We start from the raw sequence: 13144 nt of genomic DNA on the forward strand, positions 1-13144 counted from the left end.
GATAATCTCTCTTTGGAGAGCTTGAATGCGTTCCAGCTCGCATGACGTTCGCAAAGTGTGTTTACATTTAGAAAACGGCTAATACTTGGTCTGCGAAAAGTGCGTAGATCTATTCCATTTTTAACTAACCGTGCCTGTGGATTACCATGCGATATTTTTTCAAAGGATGCTGGAGGAACATCCTAGGAAAGATCCGAGGGGCGCGACACTAATAAATTCCGTTTAAGTTTCACCTCATTGGATTTTTGGAACACTCACAAATTTTTAGTGATTTTGTGCAGTGTTTTCTCAGTAAAAAGATAGTAATCGAAAAAATCTTAAATTATCCCAAAAAAATCACATTAAAATAGGCATATATAATGAGCCGCAGTCACCGTCACAGAGTTTTCTATACTCAGGCAAATGGACTATCGAAATACATAGGTACCACTTATGAAAATTTGCCACAATATTTACCGTTTTGATTCATATTACGGACAGCTTCAAATTTCGGACACTCTCGTTTGTATGGGAAACATTTCACACGAAATGTTTCAATTTTCGCCGTCCAAAAGTTCTCATTTTCGAGGCTCGTTTTATTAGGTTTTTTTCATAAATATCATTGCAAATTTATAAAGCCCAACTAACTTAGACGACTCTTAAGTGGTTGAACGATTTCAATTGATGATTTGACTGTTCCATTAATGATTATCATGAGCTGTCCGTAATTCGAATCAAAGCGTCCGGAATATGAGGCAAAAGTGAGGGAGCGTCCGGAATAAGAATCATAAAAAGGCCACACGTTTTGATTTATTTAAAATTATTCAAGTTGCGGACGCGTATTCTTTACCCACCATCCGAAAGTTAAGGGCTTCCGACGCTCGATAACGCTAAAAAATCATACAGAATGATTTATTTTGTATGGTCCTTGCTGGGTTATACTTCACTGAGGCCTTAAGTGTCCGTAATATGAATCAAAACGGTAAATCGGGTTGAAATTCATAGCTTTATCCAGGCTTGATAATTCTCCTCAACATCATTAGAGTTTAGTGAAATACTCTAGAGCAGCGTGCTGCCTTTGCCTCTTTGTGAGGGAGCGAAAAAAAGGTAAAGCAGAGAAGCAACGAAAAATGAGCGAGGAATATCGCGGCCCTTGGGTTCGTTCGTCGCAGTACAAACGATTTCAATGATATTTATGCGCTCAAATCGCTGTACTGCTCGTTAGTTCGCAGCATATTAGAGTACGTAGCATGTGTATGGGCACCGCATCACACCACTCAAATCGTCAGGCTGGAGAAAGTTCAACTGAGTTTTATTCGGTACGCCCTTCGAAAACTGCCTTGGTCAGATCCCGTCAACTTGCCGGATTACCCAGCACGATGTATGCTCATCATTCTGGAGATGTTGGACGACAGACGTAACAACCTACAAAGGCTCTTCGTTTTTGATCTCATCATGGGAAATATCGATTGTCCTGCACTTCTGGAAGACGTTCAGTTCTACGCGCCGTTTCGTCAACTGAGGGAACGTGATTTGCTGCAGATAAGGCGTCACAGGACTTCTTACGGATTCAACAATCCGTTGTCTAGATGTTTTCGTTTGTTCAATTATGTGAGTGCGTTGTTTGATTTTAATGTGTCTAAGTATGTCTTTAAGAATAGGCTTAAGGTGTTTTAGCTTAAGAAACAGTCTGTGGAATGTAATAATTCGAGACGGTGACAATAAATAAATAAATAAATAAATAAATAAATAAATATGTGGCACAAAACACAACAGAGTAAAATTCCATAAAAAAGGGTGCTCTCACAACTCCCACACTCAGGCAAATGGACTATCGATAAACATAGGAACCCCTTAAGAAAATTCGCCACAAGGAATCGGGTTGAAATTCATAAATTTGCCTTATGAAACCGAAATTTGAAAACAAAAATAGTTTTCGCGGCAACCTGGAATCAAACCAAGAACCTTGAGATTGATAGGCTCGTGCGTATACCCCGCACCTATCAACGCCTTGGTGTGGATTGATGCTAAAACGATACATAAAGCGTTCGTATTGCGATAATCGTTCCATCTTTCATAAGGTATAATGTATGAATTTCGATAGTCCAGTTCGCTGCGTGCAGAGAACTGTTGTAATTTGGAGCAGTCTGTTTTATGTTGACGATGTTTATCATCATTGCCTTGCGCCGACCCTGTGACCCATATGTATGTTGTTTGTTGTTTATATGTTACACTCAAAATAATCCAAACGTCATTGTTACGTGAAAACATACGTGATTTTTTTCCATCGCACTTTCCACGTAGCTCTTACGTTAATCCTAGGTAACCCAGAATGAACGCATGAACTTTTGAAGTTCGTCCATTCCACCGCCGCTAAACGTAAGAGCTACGTGGATTTTCCGGTAGCCTTTACGAAGCGTTTCAATAGGACCTAGATGGTTTTGCATTAAATTTAACTGTAATAAAGACCAATCTTATTTCTAATAGGCTTTGGAAGAAAACTAATTCCCAATGTAAACAAACTTAAAAGATTGTGATATTTTTATTGTCAGAGCATTTTGAATCCTGTTTTCCCAATTTTGTGAGTTTGGTCTGCCATGTTGAAGCCTTCGCGTGCTATAATTGATAGAAGTTATAAATCAAAATCACGAATAAAATATGAAGTAATGCAGGGATTCTTCTGTATTCAAAGCATATTTACCTTGAAATCAATCTTACACATTGTTTAAAGCAGCAGCAGCTTCTGAATCAAGCGGGCGCCATCTTAGGATTTGAGCTCAACAGCGAATGTACGTACACTATGCAAATGTCAAAATGAACTCAGGCACCTACGTGAATTCCACGTAAGCGCGATAGGTAACCTCAGTAAACATTACCGAGTCACTATTTGGTGGTTATGAATGGTTTAGTGATCTTTATCTTAGTCAGGTGAAGTGAAGGTAAAATGAATTTGGAATGATCTACGTGATTTTTCACGTAGCAATGACGTTTGGATTTTTTTGAGTGTATGTTTGTAATAAACCGACCGCCGCGACGAGCAAACGCAAATTTGTTGTGCCTTCCGTGTTCTTTCCCGTATCGCGACCGAAATTCCCCCGGTGGTTTTATCGGTGCCGCTGTACCCGTGGTCAAGCCTTCCCACAGGCAATGGGCCCAGTGAGTGGAAGAACCGGTGAAATTTGCTCGGAAAGTCGCGGTGTGTGCAAATCGCTTTGTGAATGATCATCCTGTGTGGTACTGGTCGGTGGAAGCTAATCCAGCTTTTTACGAGCGCTAATGGCCGCCACAATCAGGCTCGATTTCTGGTAGGGATCAAACGATCTGACATTTGGCTTGGGTCGTTTGACAGCTAATCGATAAGTTTTTGATCGATCTTATCGGTTTGCTATCAAACGACCCAAGCCAAATGTCAGATCACCTAGCCCCTACCAGAAAGCGTGCTTCTTTCTGTCGGCCATTAGCGCTCGTAAAAGCTGGATTGATTCAATTAGGCTCGTTTTGGTTAGTGGTCGAGCTGCTGCTGTGTGAAGAAAACAGCTACGACCGGGACTGTGAAAGTGGTGTTTGGTATGGTCGTTGGAGCCGTTTGTTCGTCTGGTTTCAAATCCAGAACGGAGTCCAGAGTGCCGGTTAGGCTGTGGTTAGACTGCACACCATTTTGTCCCGCGAAGCCGAAGAAAGAAGTTTTGTGCCACGAAAAGTTGCCGTAGCCGTGGTGGTGATCGATTGAAATCGAACAGTAACTCTGTGTGGTGTATCACCGGCGCGTGTGTATAATACGGTTTGATACGTTCGATAGCGTTGTTCGCTGTACCTTCGTGTGTACAGTGTGCGCCAACAGAAATTCGAAGAAATTTTAAATGGCTGAGAAAGTTTTCATTGCCCGTTTGGATAATCGAAATTATCAAAAATGGAAGGTGAAGATCGAAATGTTGTTAATTAGTGTCGATCTGTGGCATACGGAAAACCCGATGCCAGTGACTGCGGCGTGGTCAAAAGAAGATCAGAAGGCAAAGGCCTTGATCATTCTGAATGTTGAGGACAATCAGTAAGCCTTAGTGAGTAAAAATCTGCGAACGATGTGTGGTAACGTTTGAAGAAGTTCCACGAAAAGGCTACGGTGACGTCGCGAGTGTCGCTTCTGAAGAAGCTGTGTAGTTTTAACTACGAAGAAGGTGCGGACATGGAGCAGCACCTGTTCGCGATCCAGGAGTTATTCGATCGGCTATCGTGTGCGGGGCAGAAGCTCGAGAGTTCGCTGCAAGTGGCGATGGTGTATCGCAGTCTGCCGGAGTCTGCCAGATGACGACCAGACTCTGGAATTTGAGAAGCAGCGGCTGATGGACGAGTACCACCGACGGGTGGAAAAGCAAGAGGTATCCGGTGAGCGCAGTGACCGTGCGCTGAAAGTGTATAACGGAGGCAGAGGACGAAGAAAATAGCGAATTTTTTATTACTGCTGGAAACGTTGCCACTTCCGGAGGGATTGCCCAGAGCTGTGTGAAAAGGATGAAATGGCCGGAAGTGAAGAAAGCGGTGAAGAAAAATCCCGGAATCTGTTTTGGTGTTGGCGGACAGCGGAAGCGGGACGGCTGGTACGTGGACAGTGGCTGTTCGAGCCACATGACCAGTGACCGCGAATTCTTCGGGAAACTCGACGAAAGCGTGAAGGTCAAGGTGAATTTGGCGGATGGCTCAGTGATCAAATCCGCCGGCATTGGAGAAGGCTTCCTGAAATGCGTCACTGACAACGGGAAAATGAATGAAGTTGTGGTGAAAGACGTGCTGTATGTTCCGGAAGCTGGCACAGAAGGGACTGCGAGTGAACTTTGTGAAGTCCAGATGCCAGAGTGTAAGTCGTACCGGAAAAGTGCAAGCAGTAGCGGATCCACGTGGGAAGCTGTACGCTTTGAGTATTGTGGAGAGCAGCAACCGCCGGAAAAATGCAGCTGGGCATCCCGTTGAGGAGGAGTGCTGCCAAGTAGAAAAATTTTATGATTGTATTGACGAGGGAAACCGATGCTAAGTGTGACATTGTGAATAGACTCTGTAAACTTTGTGACTTTGTGGTATACTTGACGAAGCAGGAGTGTTCGGTGCAGGAGGAGGAACTTTGTGGAGAATTTTTTATCCAATGAGAACTGTTTAAGACTTTGTGTAACTGTACAGACAAGTAATGAATACATCGAGGAGGAGTGTTGTAATTTGCACCAGTCTGTTTTATGTTGACGATGTTTATCATCATTGCCTTGCGCCGACCCTGTGATCCGTATGTATGTTGTTTGTTGTTTATATGTTATGTTTGTAATAAACCGACCGCCGCGACGAGCAAACGCAAATTTGTGCCTTCCGTGTTCTTTCCCGTATCGCGTCCGAAATTCCCCGGTGGTTTTGTCGGTACCACTGTGTACCTGGTGGATCTCCGTGATCAAGCATTCCCACAAGAACTGCCTTGTTGGGGCGGCAGACTCAAGAGTCCTCTTGAAGTGTAAAGGTGAGCATCGCAACAGGAGAGAGAAAGAGTATACCTGAGAAAAAGCCTCGCATTTTTAGCACTCTCACCCGAATCGCTTAAGGATCTGTGCTGACAATTTTGAGTTCAGGAAAACGGCAAAACCACCTCCTCTTTGTTGAAAGGCTAGTCCGCTAAGACCACGCAGATCCTAGCGAGGCTAGCCCGTCCACATCCGATTGTAAATCATAAAGAAATACAATACAATAGATGTCTCCTTCAACTGGGCAGCTAACTGACTAATACCTCAATCAGCAGCTGCAACTCTCTTTATTCAAACCAGGTATACATTTACAATTCATAATTCTACACAAATATCATACCTCTCTCAACAAATCTTCCACACTGTTACCTACGACGACGCATGCTTCTCAACCGACGATTCTTCTACCTGAGGCGCGACACTACCTCTATTCCAACACTCCTCCTTAGGGTCGCAACCTCAACTCACGATCGTCTTCTCCTGTCTCGAAACTCCTCCTAGTTCCGAACTTCGTACATGCCTCGTCATCCATCCGAGCTCCTCCTGACTTCGATCCTGTCCACGAGCTCCTTTGACCAGCCAGCTGCCATCCAGTGTCCTGTATCGCCTACGTTCCCGATAGATCCCGTCCTTCGTTGCGGCCAATCCATCCAGCCTGAGGATCCCGTCCTGCGCCACGCGGCTTATGCGGATATTCCTCCTCCAGAACGATACATGCTGTAAGAACACGTTCCTGGGCCCATAACCTGTTGAAAGGCTAGTCCGCTAAGACCACGCAGATCCTAGCGAGGCTAGCCCGTCCACATCCGATTGCAAATCATAAAGAAATACAATACAATAGACCTAAAGTTTTACCGAGAATCGTCAAATTATTACCGAGATATCAGCTGTTGGGTTCTCGGCGAAACCGTTTAAGTGTGAAGGCCCCCATCAATCCTGATACGGCTCGCAATAGTTGGGTTGAAAATATGTCGACTTTGGATAATCGCGTTATTGGTTAAAGATTTCTATCTGCAAACGAAAGTGACTACAAGGGCCTATTCACAAATTTCATAATGCTGAAGGGGATGGGTGGGTGTGCGTAAGATGTTACACTTCATGTAACAAAATTTGTAAAACATTCGTACAAATTGCGTTACAAGGGGGTGAGTGGGTTCAAAATGTCTATTTTTAGAGTTATGACATTTGTGAATGAACCCTAAACATGGATACAAAAAAAAATCAGCGAAAGTCCTGCAACCAGTAAACTGCGCTGAACTCCCCAAGCCCCCAAATTGTAATGTTTTGTATAGCGGTAAAAACATGGACGATTATTACATCAAATAACCAGTTTTTTAAATAAAAAATACTGAGTCTTCAGCTAATTTGCGAAAATACATCATTACATTGTTATAAATAATATCTTGCTTAATCTGGGTTAACGCCCTAAAAGCCTCTAAAAGCCATTGGTAACCACGGGTGTAGCTTGATGTTTCTGAACAAATGAATGATTAGGCATCCAAACCAACACCACTGGCAGGTAGAGAATGAACCTTTCTTCACCATTGCATTGTTGAAGAACGTGTAAATCCATTCAAATCTCGCATAACTTCCCGGTCAACCAGTCAGTGATTTTCGATAGCGATGGATATAGATTCGTTTTGAACCGTTAGCGATCGCCATCGTTGGTCAAAGATCTATAAAGAATTATGAAGACTGGTTGGTCGGGTTATGATCTCGCCCTAAAAGCCATTGGTAACCACGTGTGTAGCTCTGTATTTCTGAGCATTTGAATGGATTTACACATTATTTAACAATCATTCTAGATGCCAAACGGAGCTACGTGTGAAGAAGTGAAGAAATACGATTTTACCCAAGTAACCACAAGCATTACAACATTGCATTAATTCGACCGAAAGCCAACATTTTTTGCATTACTAGTGTGTCATTGCCCTTATTCGATAAATGTCAAGCAATAATACTATTATTCGACATCATGAATGCTCTGGAGCATTACTTTAATTCAACAATATCCTTTGCTCTTAAGGTGAATATATAGTTATTACATGATGCAAGATTGCTTTTTTTATCTTGCGCTATTGTCATCGATAACGCAAGTTCTTTCTGGGCTGGAAAAACGATATTTTGTGCTCCATGGTACGACTCCTTCTCTTGTTACAAATCCCAAATTGATGTCTATTTTTTAATTTGTAATGTTTTTGATCTGCATGAGATTGCCTTGAAAGACGCAATGGGGGATTTTTATGAGAAAAAAAAGGCTATTTAAAATCTACGTCGACAAAGTACCGATAATTAGAGCATCTAAAAGAAGGAAGAAAAAGAGCTCGACCGACCATCTACTTGCCCATTCAAAAGCTTATAATGCGACGTTTGTTTGCTATTTGCATTGATTGGCTTATCTGTAATGCTTTCCGCACGAATTATCAACTTATTCGGTGCACCGAGGAAATCATTATTGATCGATTCTCTGGTAAATTTGAATGTTAAATAAATATGTCGAATCTATTCATGGAGTAACGGAAGCACAACACAAAAAAAACAGTGATGTCCTACTCAATGCTTCGTTTAAGTGGTGCTTCTGTTTGCCGATATCACAACAGCGCCTATAGCAAACAGCACCAACGCGTCCGGGATCCAGCGCAGCATCTCCTCATTGCAGGTTCGAGTCCAGATCCAGATGAAAAAAAAAATAGATCCAATAGAACAAACCATTGAAGTCATTCAATGGGCACACTTTTTTGTTTATTTTTGGCACAAGCCCCAAATGCACATGACTTAAAGCAAGTGTAAAGCATAAACCCTAAGTATACAAACCCAAACGCTATTCAAGGGCTTATGCATCAAAACAACAATATCGGTGCAAACAATCATGCTACTTTAATTTGGTAATAGTGGGGCCCTTTTCAACTTTAATTCTGCTTCAATGCGCTCTATAAGGTTATATTACTTTAAAGCATAATTTGATAGTATACTATAGAGCAAAAATAAAGTAAGCATATATAGCTTCGTGGTTACTTGGGTATAGCTTGGGATGGAAAACAAAGTTTTCTGTACACGCAAACAAATTTTGTTGTATAATCTATCGAATCCATGGTAGAATTAAGAACTGCACCAACGATTTCCAACCGACTACAGAAATCTGTTAAGTTTACTATAATCTGGTGAAAATCACTGAGCAGTGTAGTAAATTTGACTATGTCCATAGAAGCATCCACTACAAAGCATTGTGTTTCAGTCCGTGACACCCACCGTACAACACAGTGTGGTCAAAAGTATGATACTAAACTTCTCAAATCTAGAATGTTTCTAGTCAAAAATACTACAACTCTGGTTAAATCAATAGAAGAAATTTTCTTGTGTAGTGATGTTGACTATGTTTTGGTAGAGTTAACAGATTAATGTAGTCGGTTGAAAATCGTTGGTGCAGTTCTTAATTTTACCATGGATTCAGTAGTTTCTACAATAAAATTCATTTCAGTGTATGTGTGATAATGAGAAAATGTATGAGTTTAGTGAAAGAAAGAGTGGATGAGTAAAATAGAGAGTTTATAAGATGTAATAAATTCCTATATCGACTCTTTCAGCTGCAGGCTTGACAGAAACTGATCTGCGAATTCAAGGTTGTTATGCGGAGTAAATGTTTAACTCAAAATTCACTACACAAATCTTCATATAATTCGACATTTCTTTGGACTTAGTTTGCAAAATCAGATTTGATACATCGCAAACTAAGTTTTAGAAACGCCAATGAAATGTCAGACAGGTCAGAACCGCCAATATAATGGCCACTTCCTCTGGGGAACAGTGTATCCAAAACAACCTGGCATGTTATCAAGTCATCCATGAACGTTTGAATAACCCTAATTTAGCCTTGATTTGGGAATTTATGAAGTTTTATGTTGCCAGCTAGGTTTCAGAACCGACAGTTTAGTGGCCATTTCCCCCAGGGTACGGAGAATTCGGAACAATCCGACAAGTCATTAAAGTACATTTGAAGCACCCTCTGACTTGATTTGCAAATTCATGAAAATTGATATATCACAAGTCAGGTTTCAAATTCACCAATATAATGGCCATTTCCACCACCCGCATAAACAAAAACTATATCAGTACAGTTTCCCGAAAGGTCCACAACCATTTGCAACAATATCTGAATGATTTTGGTTACAATGAAAAATAACAGTATATCCACCATACCCGAAACGTTTTTAACAATTCGACGAACGGTAAATAGGAAAATCACAATGTGGGGAATAGGCGGTTAAGTTATGTAACCATTTGAAAACGTCGATTTTCTCGAACAAAATTTCTCATCAACAGTTTTCCAAATGGTAGATATACTGTCCATTTTTCGACAAAATCAATGTAAGCCAAACAGTGTTGATACATTTGAACCATATGTTTCTCAGGGAAATAAATAACGTGTGCATAATTATTGGATTACGGTTCTTTATTGTATTTTTACCCTATCCTATTCTGTTATGTAATATAATGTCTGGAGCAAGCACTAGGATGATTTCTGAGGCTTTTTCTCAAAGAATTTGAGAAGAAATTTTCGAAGAATCAGATGAATAGTTATATAAATAACCTCTTAATTTTGCACTTTTTAAAGATTCGAATTAAAATAGAAAACTAGACCCGCTACCAGCCCTGCGATGATTCAATTGCAGTTAAATATCACCTCAAGGATATTCTTTCATTCTTTCTGAAACTCACGGAATATCGTCTTCCAATGCATCCATGTATTGATTGATTCCGTTAAAAGATAGTATCTAGCAACCGGAAGCAGCGCTGCAATCACTCGCAATCTTCCACTTGTCGCCCTGGGCTGTAACCGTGAATGTCTTCTGGAAATGTTTGGTAGAATTGTCCTGGAAGATGACCGTTCCCGAAACCTTGATGATGAACGTCAGCTGCGAGGGCACAACGTCGCCAATGATCGGTTGAGCGACCAGGGTGTTCATAATGTGTTCGAAGCGGGGCAGTTCCTGGAAGTACTTCTGGATATTGTTCTTCCCGTTGGCATCATTTCCGTTCCACACCAGCAAACCGTTGTCCATGTAGAGCCGGGTCATCTGATGCCGCTTCTTGGCTACTTTTTCGTTGTACGATTTGGTGAATTCCTCCTCCATCCGGCAAGCAAAATCGATTTTTAATGCGCAGTTCCTACGGGGATTGGGTTTGAACCAAACATCCAACAGATTGGCGAAAGATATGTACTTACTGGGTCGATCGCAGTTGTCATTTTTTTATGTGGATTGCTGTTTTGTAAACTTAATTTAAACTCGACTTTTATAAATTAATTGCAAGCCTTGAACAGTTTTAATATTAGAATAAGAAGTAAACAATACAGCTTGACAGTTTTCCTTCGACGGCAATCCGATGGCGATTTTTTTTCTGCACTCAACGCTAGATTAAATGTCGCCTACAAATACCAACAAAATGTAACTATTTGCCGAACTGTTAAAATGTAGTTCAATATTGTCAAATGCAAATGTGTGAGTGTGTAGCACAAATTTAAACAAAAACAATTTGCCGAATGGTGGCGGTATATTTCCACCATATCTTGCTTGAATCCATTCCCATATAATTTAACAATATCAGAGCAGTATCATATATTGTTACTGATAGGTATGGGTTAATCTTACTGTTTGAAATGGTGAACAGCTTTGAAGTCCATATGGTTATACATAAAAGCAACTATTTCTGATACATTTACAGTAACCGTTACAAGATGTTTATTGTTCTTAAAGTAAGACAAACTGTATTTTGCTATGCGGGCAGTGAACCGGTATTCGTAACAACCCAGCATGTGGCCAAGCCATCCAAAAACGGTCGAACTATTTTTGATTAGAATTGGTTTGCTAAATCATGAAGTTGATTTGTCGCAAGCCATGGACTCGAAATTAAAGCAATAGGGTCCTAAAGCCCTGTCACAATTTTAGTGCCATACGCTTAAGTTTAGGCCAGACATCATGTATACGCGCTTCATATCTAGAGCTTGAGATCAGCTTGCCATGAGCGCACAAAAATAATCGCGCGCTTGAGCACGTGCTATGGTGAGACACATTTTTTAGATCTCATGTAGCATTGTACTAGCTCAAACGATCACATCTGCACTGGCTCATGCGCCGTCTCATGAGCAAACCTCAATGTGACAGTGCATTTGAGCCTCGCAGGCGAAGGTTTCAGAAGCAAGGAATAGGGATTAAAGTATGAATTAAAATGTCCGTAGGCAGTTTGAAAAGACTGACGTGGTTCAACGCGGTTGACATTATGGCATTTCAATTAAAAAACTTGTGCTGGCCACCGAAGGAGCATAGGTATAGACTGAAGTCGTATGCTTCCATGCGGTTATTGTACTAGGCAAACATAACTGCATAAAAGTACTTGGCTTAAACTCAAATTTTGGGTATATTTTGTTTTCCGTGTCCCTTCCGAAATGTCAGATAGGAACAACCCCAGCGTTAAAACTAAAAGCCCTGTGGTGTTTTTGTCGACTAAGCGAACGTCAAACATGATCAAAAGTGTCAAGATTCATTTATGGACCCTTTTTTTTAATTGAAGTTTAAATGTGATATAACCGTTATTTGAGCGGGAAAAATTACTAAAGTAGTTGAAGTAACATGCTCTTTCGTGTTATTAGATAAAAACAAGATTTCATTAAACATTTTAGGACCCTATTACTGATTCTTCAAGTGGGATTACTTCAGTACTCTCCGTGATGAATCCAAAATTACGGTAAAGTTCTAATCGATGACCGTGGTTCCAAAAACTAGAAGAATTTTGTGATCGACCCTGAAAATTCAACTGAAAATCATTGAAAAACGAATGGGAAATTATATTTTGATATTGAAAATTTCAATCAAATTTGACGTCAGGCTCGCATGAATACAAACACATAAAACATGTTGTGTTCCACATGGGATGTAAAGCAAACGTAAGAAAATGTTCAAAACGATTTTCTCAAACACCACTGCCTACTGAATATTTTGTTCGAGATCAGCGCAGCGAATTGTGTAGTGTGACAGTTATGCGTAGAAATACAGTAGTGGGACAGTTATGCGTGGAAATTCAACAATGGGACAATTTTGATAGAATTAGGCGACGGTCTCCCTCACCTACATTATACTGACACGCATTTTTCCGTGCGCCTCTCTAACGTGTGCCTCTTTAGTGCGCACCTCTTTGAACTAACATCTTTATTATTGTTTACCGTTATTTTGATTAGAATAAAAGTTGTAACTGAGACCGCGTGTGTATTTTAATTCTCCGGTAGTTATTCCGAGATTGTCTGCTATTTTCCGCTAACTGCGTGTGTTCCGTTGCGTGAAAGTGTTCCCCCAGTCCCACAGGTTATTGGCCCAGTGGATGTTGCGCGGAAATAGTGATTTCGGTTCGGTAAAAACGTGAAAAAAATTTTCGGTCGGTGCGGCGAAGTTTTTTTCTGCTGAACGTGTTGCTGCATGTTCGTTTGTGCATACCAGGAGGATGGAGGCGATCAACAAATTCACCAAACTGAATAACCAGAACTGGGCTTCTTGGAAGTTCAGAATGGAGATGATGTTGACCCGCGAGGAGTTGTGGTACGTTGTCGGGACTCCGAAGCCAGAACCAGCTGAAGCTGCCGCCGCGGCACAGTGGGTGAAGGATGATCAGAAGGCCCGCGC

The 13144-nt window shown here is 41.1% G+C and overlaps 1 protein-coding gene across 1 annotated transcript; it reads right to left on the reverse strand.

Moving 5' to 3' along the window:
- Nucleotides 1-10079: 10079 nt before the first annotated feature.
- On the reverse strand, nt 10080-10894 carry LOC5574107 (NTF2-related export protein). Its single transcript, XM_021852526.1, has 2 exons — nt 10699-10894; nt 10080-10640 (listed from the first exon to the last, which is right to left on the reverse strand). The coding sequence occupies exon 2, from the start codon at nt 10604-10606 to the stop codon at nt 10247-10249; it is 360 nt and encodes a 119-aa protein (XP_021708218.1). The 5' UTR covers nt 10607-10640; nt 10699-10894; the 3' UTR covers nt 10080-10246.
- Between the last annotated feature and the right edge of the window lie 2250 nt (nt 10895-13144).

Source organism: Aedes aegypti, chromosome 3 (assembly GCF_002204515.2).
Source record: "Aedes aegypti strain LVP_AGWG chromosome 3, AaegL5.0 Primary Assembly, whole genome shotgun sequence".
NCBI lineage: Eukaryota > Metazoa > Arthropoda > Insecta > Diptera > Culicidae > Aedes > Aedes aegypti.

Coding starts and splice junctions, on each gene's coding strand:
- LOC5574107 (XM_021852526.1), bottom strand. CDS start 10,606: ATGGAGGAGGAATTCACCAAATCGTACAACGAAAAAGTAGCCAAGAAG.